This window comes from Sesamum indicum, unplaced genomic scaffold, assembly GCF_000512975.1.
Source record: "Sesamum indicum cultivar Zhongzhi No. 13 unplaced genomic scaffold, S_indicum_v1.0 scaffold00109, whole genome shotgun sequence".
NCBI lineage: Eukaryota > Viridiplantae > Streptophyta > Magnoliopsida > Lamiales > Pedaliaceae > Sesamum > Sesamum indicum.
This window is the reverse complement of record NW_011628044.1, coordinates 344638-366505: the sequence shown is the minus strand read 5'-3', so window position 1 is coordinate 366505 and position 21868 is coordinate 344638. Positions and strand designations below refer to the sequence as shown.

Below are 21868 nucleotides of genomic sequence, written 5' to 3'. Positions count from 1 at the left end.
CACTCCGGCGCAGGAATATCCCAAAAGAAAAACAGTTGATCGGTGAATCAATGGCCAGACATGAGGAGTTGCCGGTTCCCATTTTCACTTCGCTTGAACCCGTTTATGGAACTGGGTCACAGCTGGAGGAAGCTGAGCTGCGATTCAACAAGTTGAAATCCAAATTTATTGACTTCTTTGGCCAGCCTCCTGATATTTACGCCCGATCTCCAGGTGATTACACATGCACATCTTACGTACTTAATTTATCAATGTTGTGGTTTGATCTACACAGTCAAGTATCCGATGATTGTGCTTGAATGCAGATTATGGTTTTGGTGGGATTTTGAGTAGTTAGAGTGAGGTTTAATGTAGGCGTGTTCTCTTGGTTGATGATTGCTGGCTAATATTTGGGCATTTTCTAATTCTTTTGGTGGGGGTGTTTTTGATGTGGAGATTTTTGTGTGCTTTTGATAGTATAATGAAACGCATGGTTTATCAAGGTTAATTATATTTGCCATTTGATTTGGGAATCACGTGTTCTTGAAGATTGTGAATTGAAAGTTTAAGTCCTCTGGACGTGTTCTATGCAGGGAGGGTAAATTTGATTGGAGAGCACATAGACTATGAAGGTTACTCTGTGTTACCAATGGCCATCAGGCAAGATACCATTGTGGCGATACGAAAACGTGATGCAGGCGAGGGGGAGAAAGTGCTTCGGATTGCAAACGTTAACAGCGAGAAGTATACTTTGTGTACTTACCCTGCAGATCCTGATCAGGTATTATGATATTTGATCTATTTGTTTGTTGTGTGTCTTTATGTTATCTGTTACGCCAATAGCAGGAGCTGTTGCACCTGTACTCTGTATCAGGGATACGGTATTTAGGTCTTTGCATGCGTACTTGTCTGATTATGAAGCGGAATAGTGAAAAATACTCTTTATGTGATTATTCCCCTGATCCTGGTTAGTGGTACTGATGTTTCCTCTGTGTGTGGCTGTTCACCTGTGGAGAATGAATTCTTATTTTCTTTACATATCATGTATTTATGTTGTTTGGGTTCAACTTATAGACTTTCAAAATTGATTTTTTTTTTTTGTGCTGACACATGTATGTTTTAGTTTTAGGTGAAAACTTAGAGCTTGTTTGGTTGTGTTTTCAATGAGATTTTTTCCACTTTTTACTGTTTGGGTAGGTGGAAATTTGTTTGGTCAAGTCATTTTTAGTGAGAATGCATTCCTATTTTAATTCTCAATTTCAAATTTATATAAGTCACATGGGCTTGTCATAGTTGTCTTTCTGTCACATCAAAAATACATATATCTATATTTAACATTCTCACACCTATATACCTATATTTGGAAACAACTAATCCAGACATATTCTCAATTTTCGCACAAAAATCAATAAAGCATTTCTACACATTTCCAATTTTTGGAAACTGAAAATGAAAATGAAAACACAACCAAACGGGCTCTTAGTTTCTTTGCATTACTTCAATTTCTTGTACTTTATCTATTATGACTTTTGAAATGGGAAGTTTGGCTAATATCGCCTATTGATTCTTGTTCATATTGAGATTTAAGAAGGAACTCTCTCTACATGATTTGGATCAGTCAAAGTATTTCCAATGGATCTACATAAAAATTTGGAGTTTCTATTTTTTATCATGGGAATAGATGTCATATTGATATGAAATGCATTTCATGAATGCAAGCTGATAAAGACTAGTGTTTAATTATATTAAACAAAGCTATGGGCCAAACTGTATATAGAAGAAATTTTCCTTTGTGGATAGAAAATTGAACTAGGGCAACTTGTTGTATTCATACGTCAATCTTTTTGTCGACAATAGCTTTTTGAAAGAGACCAATGTTGTTTTGCAGGAAATTGATTTGAAGAATCATAGATGGGGTCACTATTTTATCTGTGGGTAAGATGCGTTTTATATTTCTTGAAGTGGCTTTCGAATTGATTTCGAATATGCATATGTTGGATTTTCTAGTATCATAAATGCTCCTTGCCAAAGGGCAAAGTGCTGTTCATTGTTTTAATCCATGGTATTACTTAAGGCAGATTTGGGTGATCTGCTTCATGATGGAATATACTAGTGCAAAGTTATGCACACAACATTAATATGGTTTTCTAACCTTTTTCGTATTTTATCTCGCAGGTACAAAGGTTTCTATGAGTATGCCAAATCAAAGGGAATAGATGTAGGTGAAGCAGTTGGACTCGATGTCGTTGTTGATGGTATTGTTCCAACAGGTATGTTGTCCTGTATAATAGGTGTTTGAGTCTAACCTGGGGTATCAGTGAAGAGGAGGACACTGATTAATATTGTAATTGATACTTGAATCATGTCTTTCCTTCTCATGTAGGATCTGGTTTGTCAAGTTCTGCTGCATTCGTTTGCTCGTCAACAATTGCCATAATGGCAGCATTTGGCGTCAACTTTCCAAAGGTATTGCGCATCGTGATACTTTGCTTCAGCTTTTTCTTATTTCCTTTTTCTTTTGTTAAGCCTCACATCAATCAAATCCAAATCACTGCCAACACTAAAATATTACTGTGTTCGCGTCTATGCTCATTGGTTTCTTTTGCAAAGGAGTAAGGAATGGAAATAATTGATCTTGATTCTTCCTTATCACTTTTTCTTTTTTTGTTTTAATTAGTAACTCTTTAAATTTTAAATTTTCAGAAAGAACTTGCTCAACTTACTTGTGAATGTGAAAGACACATCGGAACACAATCTGGTGGAATGGACCAGGTAATTGAATTCATTCCTCGAAAGTATACCTTTGTCATATGGCTCTCTCTTTCTCCAAGCGTGCAAAGAATTTAGGAACAAATTTGGTCTCTTCCACTCATGCTCAGCATGCTTTTCATTCAGTAGTTTCTACTTCTTGCACTTTCTTGGCATGTACATATGGTATTTCTCTCCAATACTTGTAGCCTCCAAGAAATTTCATTGCTTCCTTAACAGGCTATCTCTGTGATGGCTCAATCTGGATTTGCTGCACTCATTGATTTCAACCCTATCCGGGGTACGGAGGTGCAACTCCCTGCTGGGGGAACATTCATTATAGCTCATTCACTGGCTGAATCTCAGAAAGCAGTTACTGCAGCAACTAATTACAATAACAGGGTTGTCGAATGCCGTTTAGCTTCTGTGAGTTACTTGGCTATTGATTCTTGGAGTAATCTGAGCAAGCTTCTATATTCCATGTATTTTATGCGATATTTGTACCTGGTCCTTTTCTTTTCCTGTGTTTTGGGATGATTGATCGTGTTGCACAGAATTTTCAAATTATATTATTGCATTTTCCCTTTGTGACACTATCTGCTGTATAGACTAATTTTTCGGGCATGCAGATTGTATTGGGCATAAAGCTCGGAATGAAGCCTGAGGAAGCCATAGAAAAAGTCAAGACACTTTCCGATGTTGAAGGATTGTGTGTGTCTTTTGCTGGTAAACATAACTCATCAGATCCAGTTCTGGCTGTCAAGGTAACATTCTTTATCAGAAAATTTTGTTGCACAATCCAAAATTTCTTCTTGCTATATTGCCATACCAGTGCTTTTTTTACGTCATCCAGTGGCTATCCTCATAGTACATTACATATCCAGTGCCTAGATTTGAATTTATGGTTTCTTGTCAATATTGAGTTTTGATGGTTGATCGTGTCATTAGGAATTTTTGAAAGAAGAACCTTACAGTGCCGAAGACATTGAGCAAATCACCAATGCAAAGCTGGAAACTATTTTTGCCAATTCTCCTTCTTCCTTGGATGTGCTGAAAGCTGCCAAGAACTTTAAGCTGCACCAGGTAAATTTGCAACTCTCTTAAGTGTCTAATTCTGTCATTTTGCCTTCTTTCATTAGATTGTCAACACATTGTGCTGGTTATTTCCGTTTTTCTTCTTGATGCATGACCATTTTGTTTCCTAGTGTTAAAGATATATGTCTGCCATTGTGTATTCCAGGCTAGTAGAAACACCTGGTGGTCGGTGTCCATGTCAGATTGTTTTCTTATTGAATCCTGATTTTTATCTTCCAGAATAAATTTAGAGGAGGATAAAAATGATTTGTGATATATAATTAGTCCATTCAGTTTGGTTGCCTGAAATGTTTATTGTCCCCTGCACTCTCTGGATAAAATTAGCAAACGTCTCTTTATCATTCTTTTACAGTCTCTTTTGTAACATTCTAGTAAATTATTTTTTCAGAGAGCTGCTCATGTCTACTCTGAGGCCAAACGTGTGTATGCTTTCAAAGATACCGTATCATCTAAATTAAGGTCAGTTAAGATATTGATATGCCTAAGTTGTTTTTTTAAATTTTACACTATGGCATCACCAGAATTGGTGAGAGATAAAGAAACATATCATCAGACTTCAGCTACTACGGGAGAGATTGTGAAAAATCTGATTCAGAGCGGTCTTCCTTTTCTTTTTCTTTTTTTTTTTTTTGGGTGTGGAGCAAGAAGAAGATAAAACACCTCAAAAGAACCCAAATGAAGATTGAAACTGGTGCTTTCCTAAGAGCATTTCTTCATCTTTACAAGATTTTCTAATATGTCGATCCAGAATCTGTTCTGGTTTTTGGGTTCTGTCCTGTCATTATAATGCCATTTTTGGGTACCCGCAGATCTTTAATGCCCAAAAGTTTGTCAAAGTTTGAAATCACTAACCTCTGGAATTCTTCTTACAGTGAGGAAGACATGCTGAAGAAGCTTGGGGACCTCATGAACGACAGCCACTACAGCTGCAGTGTCTTGTACGAGTGCAGGTACATATCCAGCTCACATTTTGTGAATTATGGAGAATTGAACTGTTGTTTTTAGTCTTTATTGGAATCTTTGAGTTGCTTCTTATTCTGATTTGCAAATATATAGATGCATTTCTGCCAACCCCTCCTTTCTGTTTAGCAAATTTTCAATCTCAAGTAAAATCAGAACTTGTTATTCGCCTAATCCAAACTTGTATTATCAGCTGTCCTGAATTAGAAGAGCTTGTAAAGATTTGCCGGAATAATGGTGCTCTTGGGGCAAGGCTCACAGGAGCTGGATGGGGTGGTTGTGCCGTTGCTCTTGTGAAGGAAAACACTGTTCCTCAGTTCATCCTCAACTTGAAGGTTAGCCTCTTTTTACGCAAAATCACCATAACTTCCAAAACTGTAATTGGATATCTAATGCTGTCCTTTACTGTGTTGTAGGAGCAATTTTTCCAAGCAAGAATCGACAAGGGTGTGATCAATAAGAACGATCTCGGGCTATACATTTTTGCATCTAAGCCATCAAGTGGTGCTGCCATCATCAAATTTTAACTGCTGCCCACTAGTATCGGCTGCTTTTCTTCATCTTGATCCGAGAGGATCACTTTTACATTTCCTAGCTGAAAATAAATAACTAATTGGTCCGTGCAAATCTGAACCAATTTATGAAACCGGGATCGATCATTCTGCAATGTTTTATTTTACCAATGTCGAATGCAGCCGTGAAGAAGCATCATGGCATTTTTGTTACTACACTCCTGCCAAATCTCATTACATACTGTTGGCTCTTAAGTTGAACTAACTTAATGTCATGAACTTATACCCCAACAAAGTGCCGTGTGGGTGTGGGTGTGGGTGTGGGTGTGGGTGTGGCGATGGACGCCCACCACTTTAATTGACATGACATGTTACGTGAGTAGTGAGCGTATCCTATAATCGAAGAGATGGGTCCAATCAGCTCCCTACCTACGAAGCATGAATGAGCCTTCTTTAATTTCCAAGACATTGCACATCTGCAACAATGGTTTTTGTCACGACACTTTGGTTCTGCAAATGCAAGAACAAGATCATATGATAATTCTTATATTCTTATCAACTATTTATTTGAGTTGTCTTGCAGCACAACTCTCATAATCACCTTTAAATGCGTCTACAATTATCTAAAAGGATGTTCGACAACAAATTAATTTGGTCCGATTATGATTTATTCTGATTTTTGACAACTCAAGTTAATGTGATACAATAATCAATATCCTGAAATTTTTTCAACTCGGATATTTGATAAAAATCAAGTTTGTCAAAATCAATTACGTATCGTTACTTTACCTACAAGTCTAAGAATTTGCAAAATGCATTTACTAAGTTTTTTTTATTTATTTTAAAAAGAGAAAAAGAATATGAAAGTTTAATTCCATGATGGTAATTAAGTTAGAAAATGGATGCCATAATTCTATAAAAAAAAAAAAAATACTCCCTCCTAGACCTAATTATTGTATTCACTAATTAGCCGCCCACTTACGTCAAAAGACTTGAAACAAGTAAAAATATACATAAAAATATGAAAGTAATTACAATATTAAAGAGTTTTACAAAGTAAATTAAATTGAAAGATTGAAGCCCTAGGGTCCCAACACAATCCTATCTCATCATCAACACTCAAGCGACGATCCTTAAACAATTCCACACACACCAATACATAATCACCGTTAGGTAGCATTTCAATGTAAAACCCTTCATTTCTGTACCTCTTGGGTTTATTGTTTATCTTTTGATCTGTGACGTCCCAAAGCACGACCTTAACCTTGTGTCCTAATATCACATGATTGGCCATATAGATGTTCCAATACCTAAAAACGTGCTCAAACATGTCTGAAAATGAGACGATAAGCTTCCCGGCCATTACTTCTTGGTGGGTTAGGAGTTTCTTGATTTGCCATGGACTTTGAGATGGAGGAGGGTAAATGTCCCGTATCTCAATTAGAGCTCGAGTAATTTGATACTGGTTGGTGTTGGCATTATGACGACCTTGTTCTTCTGCCTTAGATAGGATGAAACTGTGGTAGAAAGCTTTCTTCATGGTGGGGGGACATTAAACCAATTCTGAATCAAAATCCTTCTGATTACTTATATATATATTTGCATGTATGTATGTGTCTGTAATGTTTTAATTGTGTATATAATTACTGGAATGTGTTGGAATATATATTGGGCTCTGAAAATCTCATGTTTAAGGTAAATTGGGATTGCATATCAATTATTATATTTGATGTGATCTCTTTTCTTTTGGCAAAAATGAGTTTCTTTTCGAAGAGTTTAGGCACAAATAGTGATTTCTTTATAAGTGAGATCATTAATAAAGAATAGATCTCTCTTATAGAGAAACAAATATATATTCATATGTAAAATTTAGAACTCTTGACATGATGAGTTGTGGTAATAATATGGATGAAGAAGCCGGCGAACAAGGGGCGGAGCGGTAGACTTTGAAGATGGGCAGGCCAAGTGTGCGTCGGTGGGAAAATTAGATTAGCAACAAATAAAAGAAAAGACAAGAAATAGAGGCACGACTGTGGAGGCAAGTATCGCGCTTTCAGTGCCAATAGGCTGTCGCTTTCAAACTAACTTCATAAACTACTCTTACATACGATGTGCATTCCACTCATTTAAACAATCGCCAAAATTCATTAAACCTCAACCTTCCTTCTTGTTCTGTCTCCATCCAAATGCCCAAATCCTCGTGCCCATTTGCTTCTTTCTCTCTCTCTTACACATACAAACACATGACTAAAGTTTGATGAGGGGGGGGATAAGACTTAAGAAACGAGAAAGATTGAATCTTGATCAGCCCACGTAAGTTTTTTTCTTCTATGTTGTCGAAATGGCAGTGGCAGCTACACAAGAGGGGTAGACAGGTGAAAAATTGAGTTTTAGATTCAGAATCTTGAGGATTTGTTGTTGACAATCTGGGCTTTCATTGGGTCGAGGATTTGTTGATTTGTCTCAAAAGGTACTTCTCTTTTTCAAGTGATTTTCTACTTATGTATGTTTGTGGAGTATCGGAATGAGTTGAACGTGTCGGGAAATTCTTACATCCTTCTTGGGACGGTAAAAACTCACAAAAGATTTTAATTTGATATGATGGATAGAATGCGAATATGGAGTAATTAAAGTATTTTGGTATGATCTAATACCCGGAAAAAGATACCATTTTTAACTGTCATAAAAAGACAATACCACCTCTCGCCTCTCAAGACTCTTCCACCTTCCACGCAGCTACCCTCCGCCCCCAAAAACCGACCCCATCCTTCTTTCTCATATTCTCTTCTCTCTGTGCCCGCCTCTCGCCGCCATCAGCGGCCCACGCTGCAGCAACCACCACCACCCTTTTCCTTTATATCTTTCTCTCCCCATGGTTCCCATTTCATTGTCTCTCTTTTCTCCCAACACCAAGAAGGAAGCAGCTCTCAATCCTCTATCAGTTTTTGGCTTCAATTCTTGGAAGAAAGATAATTTTGAATTTTTCACCATTAAATCTCGTCTCGCCTCATAAAAATCTCAACTTTCTTCAATCTTGTGCACTTTCACCCTTCACTTCTGCCGAATTTGATCAACCTCCGGTGGCTTGATTTTAGTGAGTGAGTAGGTCTTATCCGGAAGCTCTCATCCTAAGCTTTCAGTGGCTGTCAGGATCATTGCATTTCGATTTTTGTACGACTTTAAGGTGAGGAAAAAAATCGAAATTTTCAAGCTTTCTTTGATTTCAACTATCTTTTGTCAAACATTTTTTGAAATTTCAGATAATTATCTGAGGGGGGTGCGGGGGAAGTGCCTTTACATGAATTTGGTGATTCTTTTCTCTGCTAATGGAAATGGTTGACTACTATTTTGTTCTCTTTACCCATATTAATAATTGGATTTTGTAGCCTGTTTTTGTTCTTTTCTCTGCCGATAAGCAATTATTTGAAGAATCAAAATATCGTATTCATTGTCTTTACTATCATTGTTGTATAGTGGCTTCTCATTGTTCTTTAATTTCATTATCTACCGAGCCTGCATTTTTATTTTCTGTGCAAAGGGAAGAAGGCTGTTCTTGGAATTACTAATCATATTTCTCATTTGTTTTACTTCCTTTCTGATGCACGCAGGTTTGACTTGCAAAACTTCTGGGCTTAGGCTGAAGAATTGAATTCTGAGCACTAACTTTTGCAGTTGGGCCTAGAATCTGGTGCTGTACAAGTAGTTGGTTTTACTGGTTTTATGAAGGATGTGGGAAGTGAATCGAGTTTGTCATTTCTTTATTAGATTTTAGTGGAACGGTGTTTTGTGTTAAAGTTCACGTTTAGCTTTGCAGTATAGAGACTTACTAAGGGTTAGGAGCTTCAGGAGTATGGACCGCATGCTAGTAAAAGAAAGAGACACCGTCATTGATATTGAGAGCTGTCTACGTGCAAGCAAAGAAGTAGGAAATCCTGCCTGTTCAGACGACAAAAGTGGAAATACAGATTCCTTCGTTGTGTGTGGTATGCCGATGAGTGCACATGAAATTGTCAAGGCTGAAAAACTAGTGTGTGTTTCCAGTAAACCAAAAGATGCTGATGAGCTTTCTTCGGAATCAGGAAAGAACAGTAAGAGGGAAAAGCGCAAGGCAATGAGTGCTAAGAAGCCTCCTAAACCTCCACGGCCTCCAAGAGGGTTGTCACTGGATGCAGCTGACCAAAAACTGATCAAAGAGATTTCCGAACTTGCCATGATGAAACGTGCTAGGATTGAACGAATGAAGGCTTTGAAGAAAATGAAAGCAGCAAAGGCATCATCGAGCGGAAACCTGATAGCTATGTTTTTCACCATTATCTTTTGCATTGTCGTCCTTCTTCAAGGTACATTTCATCACTGACTTCTGAACTTCAGTCATCATATATTGATCATGAGTTTTGAAGCTCCATGGGCTCATTTTGCTAGGAAATGTAGAATAGATTTGGCAGTAACCAGCCTCAATTTCTGTTAAAAGCTTGCATACTTCCTCCATAACTTGGATAAATGAAAGGGCTTGCTCATAATTTTCTGACTGGAAAATGATGTCTGGTTAGGTTGCCACTCCTGGGGAATTTCTCCTAGGACTAGATCAGCCACTCCTATTCCCGGTACACTGGAGCCAAATGGAGTAGCGGCAGCAGGAAATATTGTTGTGGTACAGGACCAGCTGAACTTGTCAGCAAGTGGTGTACCATTAACCAGCGTTGAATCTCCCAGGTATGTTCTTGTCTTGATTTCCTTTTACTTTGTCGTAAGAGAGTATTCTCTTTGGAGAACGATGTTGTTCTTACAGGTTGTCAAGATAATAGAGCATTTCTTGATTTTTGCAGTCAAACGGAACTGGTTCCTGGTTCAGATAGCAAGGGTTAAGCGCGTTAACACCAAGTTCTTTTTTGGAAAGAGGGGTGTGAGACACATTTTCATGTTCATGTGAGTTCATGCTTGTAACACAGCGTAATACTGTATAGGAAGTCTTCATGGTTTGCTTTGGAGCTTGTTCAGTGCTGGCCACTTTAGACCAGTAATTTTGCCGACATACCTTTGTACAGTGAAACTAAAAGCAAAATTCTTAATAAATGTATTTGCTGCCGATGCACAGCTGCTATGGGATCAGGATGGTTTTGCTTCCAAATCAGAGCTTCTGCGGTGTTTGTAAACTGTAGCTCTGTTTGTGGGTTGGAATGCCTATGAGCTCTCTGAGATGAAGTTTGTTGAATTGTGTCGGGACCATAGATCATAAATCAGTCGTTGGGATCATAGTCATTGGATCAAATACAGTAGCCGGTTGTGGTCATAGATTAGTCGTTGGATCACATACAATATCCGGTTGTGGTCATAGATCAGTCGTTGGATCACATACAATAGCTGGTTGTGGGCTCGTGTGAATCGATCAATGAGCCACCACAAGCAAGAAATATCATTTCTTCTGGTGTTGGTGCCGATCTTGAGCTACCTATAATGTTACAACCCCCAAAATATTCAAGTTATAGTTGTTATACGCGCGCGCGTGTGTGTATATATATAGCAGTGAATTATGGGTGTCTAAATGAAGTGATTTTTAGTTGGATTTTCTGGCCCAATTGTGTTTAGATTTGTGGGTTTTCAATTGTTAAAATTAGGTGTATGTAAGGTGTTGGGGGATTAGTGCAAATAATGACAGTACCCACCCATCACATGCGCTAATTATTTTCATTATATTTCGTAATTAATGGTCACAGTCCCATCCCATGTGCTACTGTGAATTCCAGCCTATTAATGGCAAGTCCTTGAGTTTTGAATTTTTTGACCCTGCAATGACAATTTTATATATATTATTGTTTAAAGCTGCTACATTCAAATCGGAATAGGAATCAGGTGGGCGATGATTAAATGGGTGAATGGTGATGATCTACATTATTTTTTATGTTAAAACTCCACAATTTCTACCAACACTTACATATAATAGAGTTTTTGGGACTCTACATCTAATCTATCTGCAAAAATTTCAGAAAATAATAATCTTTGATTCTTTAAAACTAAATCTTAAGTAACTAAAACAAATAACCAAATAAAAGAAGATTAAAAATCTAATACCAAAAAAATACATTAAAAAAGTAGTACTCCTACCTATATATCCTTATCCTAATCCTAATCCTAATCCTATACATACCAATATGAATATGAATGATTCATAAAGTACAACCACAAAATATGAAGAAATAACAAAGCATGGTAGCCAAAGCTAAGTACTCCACCGCTGACACTACACCCCATAACACCTCCTCCATCCATACACTCCATCCACCCCTGGAGAAGTAGGAGAAATGGAGTTCCGGCCACCGGAATATGGATGAAAGTACTGTGGAAAGACCAAATTCCGGCCACCTGAAAGCTGACCAGTACCAGCTCAATCCTAGGCACATCCCTTGAGACAAGGGGCCGGCCGGGCTTTGCTCCTCTGATTCTGCAGCTGGATTTAACTACTTTCCGGCACTATATGGTATGAAGAAAATATTCCATGGGAGAGGGCTGTTGATGGTGAGAGAGAGCAATTATATATATGCATATCTTGGATATATGATGATTCTGACGTACTTGTGATTGTGATTTTTAAGTAAAATTTTAGTGGTGATAAGGCTTGGTAACACGCAAATACACGTGGGCCGTAGCTGACTTTGTCAATCAATTAAGCCCATGTTTACTGTTTAAGTGTCAAAATATTAATTTGTGATTGACTTTAAATTGACTACATATTTAATAACTGTTTATTAACTTAGGATAGATTCAATAATCCAAGTATTTTGTATTTACTTGTTTATATTATTTAAGTGATTGGAAACTACAATTACAATTTTAACTTCAAATAAAATAAAATTGATGTCAAATCAATCTAATCCCTCATTTCCCATTCACCTTCTCTCCCTGTTTTCATTTTGTGCTCCAGGTTTGCTCAAAATATGTTGAATTCAAAAGATGCATGATGTTGAATGATTAAAAGTATCCAAATTTCTTTATCTAAAAACATTTAATTATTTTTGTACATTTCTATGATTTTCTGAATATGATTCTCAAAGCCTGGAAGCATCACACATTTAGATTGATATAGCCAGAAGCCAATTCAAGAAATCATAAAATCAATACCAATTGATATATATCAGTTAGAATGAAAGCAGCAAAATACATCTCTTTTCCCAAGCCATCATCAGCACAATTGTAAACCAATTGAATCATCAAACAATAGAAACAATCTTAGACAACCATGATGGTATCACAAGGAAGACAACTGTTGGTTATCAACTCCAGCAATAAAGCTCAGAAATCAACTTCAATCAAACTATTACAAAAAAAATAAATGGGTTTGATACTCTTACACAATTATTCAACAAGATAAGAATAAAAAATAAAAATAATTATAGATCTATATAAGTACAAACAGATTTATATTGTAAATAATATAGCAGTTAAAGGAATAAGAAAAGATAGAAGATCTTAGTTTCAGAAAGCCAGATTCGGATACTGTAAACCCAAACGCCACAAAGGCCTGCAACCCAACTCATAGTTGCTTAAAACATAGAAATACAAAAGCACATATCAACTCAGGATCGTTATCAACCACAAAGGTTAGTTCACTAAGAATTTTTAATTGGGAGCCCAGAGGAGATATTAGAGTATAAGATTTCAGGTCTAGTTTGAACCAGAATGAAATCGAATATTTAAGGGACTAGCCATTAATAGCCAGAAGGGATGATCGAGAAAAGAGGCGGTGGAGGGAGAAACGAGAAATGACGGAAGAGAAACCAAGACCAGGGACAGAAGGAGATAGAAGACGAAGAATCTAAGCTTCGGGAACTAGGGCTAGGATTTTTACTAAGAGCGAGAGAGGCATCATATTTAAAGAGGTGGTACCGGATCAGACTGGTGGCCGAGTAAGGGAAGTGGGCTTGGATAGTTGATATGGGCCGGGAAGCTAAGTAGGCCGAGATGTTTTAGCCATCCAGTGCGATGGGCTTTAGGCCTCAGGCAAATTTGGGCCACACAATTTTTACAACAACCATCATCAGAAGCAAAAACAACCCATGATGACGACAACATTTCATCTATCCCTCATCTCTAATTCCTGAGGAAATCGGAGATGCTTCCCTTTAGGCGTCGATAAACCTTTCAAATGCAACATCCCACAACTAGGTGAAGAAGCATCCATCAGTGGTGATTCACATGCATCATCACTGCCACACACTTGCTCCTCGTCTTGAATCTCATCATCGTTGCTGTAAATAAACTAAATGTGTTTGCCCTTAAACTTTGGCCCCTCCTTCACATTATTCTTGTTGATTCCTTTATAAAGCTTGTCAAGCAGGTCAACATTATGTTCACCAAATTCATGCCATTCTTATTCTTCATATTGATAATAATTGTCATCACATTCTTCCTCGGGACAGTTCTCTCCCTCTTCTTCTTCATCGTCATCCCTAGTGCTGCTGTTATCCACCGGAATAGACCAAATCGACGAGTCGTCATCATCAGTCTAGGGTTTCTCTTTGCTACTCTCTATGTCTCTGTAGACTACTCTTTAATAAGTCACCACGAAGAGCACTCATATGAATCAGATTTCTCAGAGAAATCCAGCAACAGAGACCTTGCGATCAAATTCTCAAACTCAACTCGCTTGTTTCTTATCAGCAAACATCTAAAATCAAGAAAAAGGGATCAACATTGTACGCTCAAAACTCCAATAACAGAATCATTATACATTCACAAAGTTTCATTCTTTTCTTTACCAAGAAAGACCAGGAGTCAAACTCGATTAGGTGTCTACGATCTCATTCCCTTGAGATGGGGAGCACGATCTCCCTACGATGGAGTAGCCGAAGGTGGTTGTGAAGAACCAGCTCCCGCAGCAATGTTAGTAGGTAAAGTGCCTTTCTTAGCACGAGCTCTGTTAACAATTCAAGCATTTATTATGATATGATCTGCAAAGAGGTGTCAGATGAATATTATATACATAAGTAGAAGAGGGAGAAAACAACAAGCTAGTAAAAGACCATCACCTAACGAACCTCGGACTTGGAGAAGTGATGGAGACAGATCAACCAACTTCAGGATGCTCTCTGTCAAAAAGCTTATCAGCCTTGTACCAATAAAGGGTGACACTATTAATTACATCGTCATCTAGCCCCCCCCCCCCATAAGTCTCGGGTGCTTTAAATCACCCCATGCGCAGGGAAAAAAGCTAGTTTTAACCAGATGGGGGACGAATAAAAAAGAACTTATCCTTCTAGAGGCCTACATTGGATTTAATTTTATCTAAGAACCTACAGTTTGACCTAGAGGTAAGATAGAAAAATCCCCGTTCACCAGACCTCTTCGAGGTCGTGAATTTATAAAGGGATCAGAAGTTATCAAAATTGGGTTCAAGTTGACGACAGTGCATGACTAATATAAACGCAAGTATATGGCGAATTCTAGTTGCATCGGACACACCTCCAATTGGCTTAATATTTTGGATACAGGTTGAGGGAGGGGAAAACGGAGACCTGCCTCTAGGTGAGCAATGGATAAGGGATAGAACCCTTCAGGAGGATGATGCATTCTATCAAAAGATCGAGTCAGGAGTATATCAAAATCTCTAGGGATATAATATTTTTCTCTAATCACTCTAGAGGCAATGTTCAGAGTACTAACGGTCCTATCCCATGACTCCCTAGACATCATAACTTCATATTATTCAAGGGTATTATTTGTGGGACTCATAATTTCTATATCAGTTTCTACCCTAGGAGGAATACTAGAAGGACCTATCTTAGCAAGGGGTTGGGGCGAGGTCGCGGATGACCGTGAAGAATGGGAGTCGTAGCTAGACTCTGAGCTTGAACTAAAATTATGAGACATGAGGAAAATTTAAAGGAGATTGAGAAAGAGTACCTAGTGAAAGAGTATACGGAAGCCCAACTGATCGCACTTCGAAAAGCAGCTCACAAGAATAAAGTGAAGAACAAGTCAAATGACAAGTGTATAAATGCGGTAGATCATGAAAAGGGGCGCCCAAAGGGACAGTTGGATGTAGAGTACTCTAAATGGATCCTATGGCCCAAAATAAGCGACTATTCAAATTCTCTTAGTGCATAATCATACACTAAGAAGAATTGAGAAAGTAATGATGGGGGATTAAGAGTACTACCATGAAAAAAGACAAAAATGTCCCTGAAACAATCCAAAACTACAAGATTACCCAAAGATTTGAGATCTATGGGTCAGTATATCGGGTCGGTTTCGGGTCACGATCCAGATCCTTGACCCGACCAAAAAATCTTGCCCACTAAGACAGTCGGGTCGGGTCACGTGTTATGACCGAGATTTGCAACTCGACCCGAAACCCATATTTATAGACTGTTGATCAAGATGATGTCATTGAGTTACGATGGCGACACGTGGCAGAATACGAGTGGACCTCTCAGGCATGCTTAGGGACCCACTGGGGCATTATAAATACCTTGCGTTTAATCCATCTATGGTAAGATATTTTATTACACTATAACTCACTTTAGATCACTTTGAGATCGCATTTTACCTTCTTTTCGATCTCGAATACCTCACTGTCTTAAGCATCAGAGAGTTTTAGATGGGGGCCACTCAATGAGTCTAACGATCTGCTTTCTTTTCTCAGGTCCACTACCCTTCTGAGGAAGCAAGGTGACCAATAATCTGCGACCCTGATCAAACAAGCTGGCCAAAAAATATGTAAACAAGTTATTATATGAGATTATGAGGGATATCACTCTTTATCACAAGAAGTAAATATGACCTAACTATAAATATCCATTAATACTCCCTTATTTTTTCATTAATTCTATTTTATTTTAATTATAATTAAGTGGAATAACATGAAAAATTCCTCAGGTCCTGCTTCTTTTGACCAGAAAATTGGTATGTACGATTAATATAGTATTGTTGATGTGAATTAGAGAATGTATAATATTCAAACCAACTACACGGAACAACATAGATGCAATATTAAATAAATCCCAGTTGTAAGTTTGAGTTATCTTGTACTAATTGTGATTTATCACTCAATTTAAAATAAAAAATTTATGAGAAATCCCAGTTGTAAGGTCCTGTTTCCAAAATTTTGATACAAACTTTAATAATTACACCTAACCCCACAACCATCAGAATAAATATTAAATACTCAAGGATCAAAATAAATAAATAATTAGATAAAATAAGCAAAATGGTTATTGAAAAAATACATCCAAAGGAGTACACGGCTACGCTTCTTCCTAGTGATTGTCACAGTCGCTGCCGCTGCCGACACAAAATTCCATCTTCCCCATCAAAACCAATAAATTTCTTTTTATTTCGGGCTATGAATATTTTGCTGCATAGGGCCCAGAACATATGGGCCCGAATATAGAATATTTGGAAATAGAGAAAGTAAATAAAACGCACCCGATCACTCACACGCTGAAGCTGAATTGTGATCTGCCAACCACCTGAAGTATACTCCTCTGCTGCTGCTGCTGCCGCTTTGTTTGTTTAATAATTATTATTTAATATAGACACCGAATCTAACTACACGCCTAGAATATAGCTGTTTGTTTAATAATTATTATTTAATATAGACACCGAATCTAACTACACGCCTAGAATATAGCACTTCTTATCCCACCGCCAATTGCTCTTTTATCCATTTTCACTCAGATCTGTGTTGTTTTTACCTTCGATTCTATTTCATCTCCTTTTTCCCGCGCCATTGTTGAGTTTGTAATGCTCGTTGAGTCGTTGTGAAGTGACTGCCGAGAAAATGGTGATCTACGGACCGTTAACGCCTGGTCAGGTTAGTCGATTGTTACTTGTTCCTTTAAGTGTGCACATGCGTGGGAATTTTATGCGAGATTTGAGCTTTTTTTTTTCGATATTATCGGATGTGATTGTAGTTTGGCAAGTGTTTTGGTAGTGTTTGAGTGGCATAATGGGAGGATTTTGTGAGTTATGCTGTTGATCTGAAGATTTTTAGTTGGAAGTAGATGTGGTGAAATGCTTGTGATGTAAATGTGAAATTTTTATGTGAATTTTGCGTTTTTTTTTAAAAAATATTTCCGTATTTTCATGCTTTTGTGTCTTCACTATTGTAATATAAGCTTCATGATCTTTTATTTATTTCTTAATTTTTCCAATGCAGGTGGCATTTTTCCTTGGAATAGTTCCAGTATTTGCTGCTTGGTTATACTCCGAGTATTTGGAGTACAGGAAAAATTCTTCATTTTCCAAGCAGTAAGTTGAAAGAACACTGTCACTTTGATCTGATTTTAATGCATTAGTAAATGCACAATGACACTTGGAACGTTATTTGAGAAGAATATTAATCTGGTGCGCATGTCTATTGGAAAATATTCATGAGATAATAACGGAGATGCATTTGCTGAATATATTGAAAAGATTAGGTCTGTGTCTGCAATGGTTATTGAATCATCATTAGTGAAACTTTGATATGTAGAAGACAAATACTTAATTCACGGACTTTAATGAGTTAGTGTGCTGTTAGGTGACTTCTGAATGATCTTGAGACAAGATTATACATGCCTTTTCTTTGCATTACTACTTGAAAATGGATATACAGTTCCCTGTATGTTGCCTGCTTTTGAGTTGCTCGCCCTAAATTTCCATACTTCAGTGGCAGGAATTCTGATAGCAAGTTGGTTGAGTTAGCTGGAACAGTTAAAGAAGATGACAGAGCTGTTCTTTTGGAAGGAGGTGGCCTCCAATCGGCCTCTCCTAGAGAGCGGAATTCATCCGTAACATCCCATGTCATTAGGTTTGTGAAAATTGTACTATACTTTCATGGATTGATAAAGTAGCTGACTGTGAATTCACTATCTAATCAGGTTTCTTACGTTGGATGAGTCCTTCTTGCTGGAAAATCGATTGACTTTGAGAGCTATGTAAGCATGCAGTTTCAACTTCTGAGCTATAGATATTCTGATTAAAGATGAGATTTTTAAATTTCTTTTCTTCATTCTTATTCTTTTAGCTTATCTCCTGCAGATCTGAGTTTGGTGCCCTTTTAGTCTACTTTTACATATGTGATCGCACAAATCTTCTTGGTGAATCAAAAAAGGTTTGGATGTGATTATCTTTTTTTCTCTTTCTTTTTTAATGCATATCTTCACCCGTTTTTGGCAGTAGGACCACACGTTCAGTCATTTGTTTTGTGTGGATTATGTGAATGATATAAGGGAATTGGTATCTCATATATGAAGGATACAACAAAGAACAATAACCATCTAATTATGTATTCGCTATCTTTGGACATATAATCAAGCAAAGGTATGGGAAACACAAAAAATTTCAGGGAAATATGAAAATAAAGGAAAATGCTTGACAAATTGACAAGTTAATGGATCTTTGGTTCACAGTGATTCTATCTGCAATGTTGTTGACACATAGAGGTTCCTGTTTTCTTCTGCATTCCCTCAGTCCACCATCTCATGAGTCCCGTGGGGATATTTAGCAGCTTGTAACTCATACCTGATAACCTGGAACCATGTGGACAATTTAGCAGCTCGAAACTCATACCTGATTTTATCGGATCATGTGGGCAGTTTAGCAGCTTGCAACTCATAGCTGAGTTTCTAGGATCATGCTTGAAAACCCAAATTCATGTGTTGTTTTGATAATGTGTTTATAGGGTAAGTGATTTCCACAACAAATGTTATTACTGCATCCAAACTACACTGGGTATTACCACCAACATACAAGCACGGAAACAATTCTCCAGCTTGGATTTGCATAAAATGAAGGATTCCTGAGTGAATTCACAAGAATACAAACATATCTTCCCTGCATGGCTCTTCTCAAGTGATCCGTTTTTTCCCGACTTGCATTGGTTCTTTTTGGGATGTGTAATGAAATGGAGAGCTTAAGATTTTTTCCTCCTGTTTTACTGGTTTAAATGATCTTAACCTGCAATGACACTGTACATGATGCTTTACATTTTATCTGCTCTTGTATGCTAATTCATTTGATAGGTTTATGTATTTGTTGATAAGCTTTTCCAACGAAATTGTCATTTGTGTTGGCAGAGTTATAACCGGGATCTGTTCTTGTTCCTGTACTTCCTTCTCATCATAGTTTCAGCAATTACTTCTTTCAAGATACATAATGACAAGTCACCATTCTCTGGGAAGTCAATAATGTATCTAAACAGGCATCAAACTGAGGAGTGGAAAGGTTGGATGCAGGTAATTTTCTGACAAATCATTTGTATTTCCATCTTTAATTTTGATTGGTGAACTACTGTGTTTACTTCTAGGAGTGTCTTTACCCTTACAATTTGACGATATAGGGAGCACTTTATCATATTTAGATTGTTGTAACCATTTCAACGGGTTGTGAGTAGAACTATAATTAAATGAAATGATTTTGATTTATGTTCAGTTATGCATTGTATAGCTTGGGAGCCTTGTTATTATTCAGTCTGTTTGGATATCTTGCCAAATAACAAGGAATGCTCCCTCAAACAAATAGAAAGCAATGGAAAATTTGTCATTTTATACGTATGCGGTTATTGCTTCTGCAAGCTTAGAGGCCATTCAATCTTTTAGGGGTTCTTGTCCACTAAAAAATGAGTATGCTTTCAGTTCCCAGAATAAATTTCAGCTGGATGTATTCAGCTGTTTTTTGGTGACATTTTGCACATACCTAGTACTTTCATGGCATGTTCAGGCTGGAATAAACAGTTTCGATTATTTATCCCTGTATGTGCAGGTCTTATTTCTTATGTATCACTACTTCGCTGCCACAGAGATCTACAATGCCATAAGGGTCTTCATTGCTGCATATGTGTGGATGACAGGATTTGGGAATTTCTCATATTATTACATTCGCAAGGATTTTAGCCTTGCTAGGTTTATGCAGGTATGATTTCTTTCGCAAATGTTTTCAGTAATTTCCTTTGTCGAACTCTTGGATTCTAAATTGATTCTGAGAGATCGAGATTGGCTGACAGATGATGTGGCGGCTTAATTTCTTGGTGTTCTTTTGCTGCGTTGTGCTTAATAACAATTACATGCTATACTACATATGCCCCATGCACACTCTCTTCACACTGATGGTGTATGGGGCCCTTGGTATTTTCAACAAGTATAATGACCGGGGAACTGTTATAGCTGCAAAATTTCTAGCTTGCTTCTTGGTGGTCATTCTTATATGGGAAGTGCCCGGGGTATTTGACCTGTTCTGGGGTCCCTTCACTTTCCTGCTAGGTTAGTCACTAGCTGTACTACGAACTTTGTGCCTTCTGAGTGTGAATATATGTCTCACTCTGAACATGAGAAATATGTGTTTCAGGTTACACTGACCCAGCCTCAAAAGTCAAATTTCCGCTTTTGCATGAATGGCATTTCCGCTCAGGCCTTGATCGATATATTTGGATAATTGGGATGATATATGCATATTACCATCCAACGGTAAGTTTTTGGTCCATTGCCCACTCTTGGGTTTGTACGCCGGATACTGGGCAGTCAGTATTTGTCTTTTCTATCCATTTTGGAGTTTATCTTGTTGATCTTTTGCCATTTTGAGCCGTTAGAATGGTTTTTCAGGTGGAGAGATGGATGGAAAAATTGGAAGAAGCTGAAACAAAGCGCCGGATATCAATCAAAACTATTATTATTATAATTTCTTTGACGGTATGCATTGCTCTCTCAGCATGTTCTTGAACATATGAAGTTCATGTTACAGTGTAAACAATTTTTTGATTCAGATTGGGTATCTATGGGTGGAATTCATATACAAGCTTCCGAAGATTACTTACAACAAGTATCATCCTTATACATCATGGATTCCGATAACGTATGCACATTCTCCAGACTCTTTATTATTCATATGTTGCAAGTGCTCTGGGAAGTTAATGTTGACCAGGATTCTTCTTTCTGGTTTCTGCTCATCAGCGTATACATATGCTTGCGAAATGTGACCCAGCATTTCCGCTGCTACACATTGACACTTTTTGCGTAAGTATCAATGCAGTGATAAGATTATCACATCAAAGCAGTTCGATGAAGAATATAATTTGTAAGATCACTCAACCAGACAGTTGACTTTTTTTTTATCAACAGGTGGCTTGGTAAAGTCACTTTGGAGACTTATATCTCACAGATCCATATATGGTTAAGGTATGAATGTATCAACTGTGTATGTATATTCTCAGTAATCATCTGAATTCTATTGGAACATACATATGCAGGACTACAGAGGACAAAGGCAAATTTAGAAACTTGATAGAATCATGCTTCTCTTGTTTACTTGATCACCGATAATATATTTACTTATTTCATAAAAATTGTAGAGGTAATTATAAATGCCAGAAATATGGTTCTAAGCTGTTCAAAACTGTACATTTACCCCTGGGTTATGAAAAATAATAATTTTGAACTGGAGCAATGCAGGTCCGGTGTGCCAGATGGTCAACCAAAGCTCTTGCTTTCCTTGATTCCTAATTATCCACTGTTAAACTTCATGCTCACTACGTCCATATACATTGCGGTACTGTCTCTTCCATGCCCTTCTTTCTGTTAGTCTAATTTTTGCAGTGTAAGCTA

At 37.5% G+C, this 21868-nt stretch overlaps 3 protein-coding genes and 1 long non-coding RNA gene across 5 annotated transcripts in view; 3 read left to right on the top strand and 1 right to left on the bottom strand.

The window, feature by feature from the left end:
• The first annotated feature begins 1 nt into the window (after position 1).
• Positions 2 to 5512, top strand: LOC105178872 (galactokinase). Its single transcript, XM_011102436.2, has 13 exons — positions 2 to 213; positions 573 to 760; positions 1868 to 1914; positions 2155 to 2249; positions 2363 to 2445; positions 2683 to 2751; positions 2968 to 3153; positions 3357 to 3491; positions 3676 to 3810; positions 4211 to 4281; positions 4695 to 4772; positions 4976 to 5117; positions 5199 to 5512. The coding sequence occupies exons 1-13, from the start codon at positions 51 to 53 to the stop codon at positions 5307 to 5309; spliced, it is 1503 nt and encodes a 500-aa protein (XP_011100738.1). The 5' UTR covers positions 2 to 50; the 3' UTR covers positions 5310 to 5512.
• Positions 5513 to 7415: 1903 nt separating this feature from the next.
• Positions 7416 to 10403, top strand: LOC105178871. 2 transcript variants are annotated; one of them, XM_011102435.2, is made up of 4 exons: positions 7416 to 7764; positions 8903 to 9634; positions 9845 to 10007; positions 10121 to 10403. In XM_011102435.2, the coding sequence occupies exons 2-4, from the start codon at positions 9145 to 9147 to the stop codon at positions 10158 to 10160; spliced, it is 693 nt and encodes a 230-aa protein (XP_011100737.1). In that variant the 5' UTR covers positions 7416 to 7764; positions 8903 to 9144; the 3' UTR covers positions 10161 to 10403. The 2 variants fall into 2 exon arrangements, with proteins under 2 accessions (XP_011100737.1, XP_011100736.1); XM_011102434.2 differs by lacking the exon at positions 7416 to 7764 and adding an exon at positions 7941 to 8478.
• Positions 10404 to 11277: 874 nt separating this feature from the next.
• On the bottom strand, positions 11278 to 15308 carry LOC110013293. Its single transcript, XR_002288447.1, has 3 exons — positions 14318 to 15308; positions 14048 to 14205; positions 11278 to 13956 (listed from the first exon to the last, which is right to left on the bottom strand). It is a non-coding gene; the product is annotated as an uncharacterized LOC110013293 (long non-coding RNA).
• A 1272-nt stretch (positions 15309 to 16580) lies between these two features.
• Positions 16581 to 21868, top strand: part of LOC105178870 (protein REDUCED WALL ACETYLATION 2) — a gene marked incomplete in the record, with an annotated part of 6007 nt that continues 719 nt past the window's right edge. Inside the window, 14 exon segments of the mRNA XM_020699450.1 lie at positions 16581 to 17103; positions 17449 to 17540; positions 17941 to 18081; positions 18152 to 18208; positions 18312 to 18384; positions 19349 to 19507; positions 20034 to 20183; positions 20275 to 20530; positions 20616 to 20734; positions 20870 to 20956; positions 21031 to 21119; positions 21218 to 21280; positions 21386 to 21442; positions 21716 to 21812. Of these exon segments, the coding sequence (XP_020555109.1) occupies positions 17071 to 17103; positions 17449 to 17540; positions 17941 to 18081; positions 18152 to 18208; positions 18312 to 18384; positions 19349 to 19507; positions 20034 to 20183; positions 20275 to 20530; positions 20616 to 20734; positions 20870 to 20956; positions 21031 to 21119; positions 21218 to 21280; positions 21386 to 21442; positions 21716 to 21812 (1473 nt within the window).

Bases quoted from the DNA above. Each gene is read 5' to 3' on its own strand.
- LOC105178871 (XM_011102435.2), top strand. From the start codon at position 9,145: ATGGACCGCATGCTAGTAAAAGAAAGAGACACCGTCATTGATATTGAG. The intron at 9,635-9,844 runs GTACATTTCATC...ATGTCTGGTTAG, and splicing joins CATTGTCGTCCTTCTTCAAG to GTTGCCACTCCTGGGGAATT. The intron at 10,008-10,120 runs GTATGTTCTTGT...TGATTTTTGCAG, and splicing joins ACCAGCGTTGAATCTCCCAG to TCAAACGGAACTGGTTCCTG.
- LOC105178872 (XM_011102436.2), top strand. From the start codon at position 51: ATGGCCAGACATGAGGAGTTGCCGGTTCCCATTTTCACTTCGCTTGAA. The intron at 3,154-3,356 runs GTGAGTTACTTG...TCGGGCATGCAG, and splicing joins TCGAATGCCGTTTAGCTTCT to ATTGTATTGGGCATAAAGCT. The intron at 4,773-4,975 runs GTACATATCCAG...TTGTATTATCAG, and splicing joins AGTGTCTTGTACGAGTGCAG to CTGTCCTGAATTAGAAGAGC.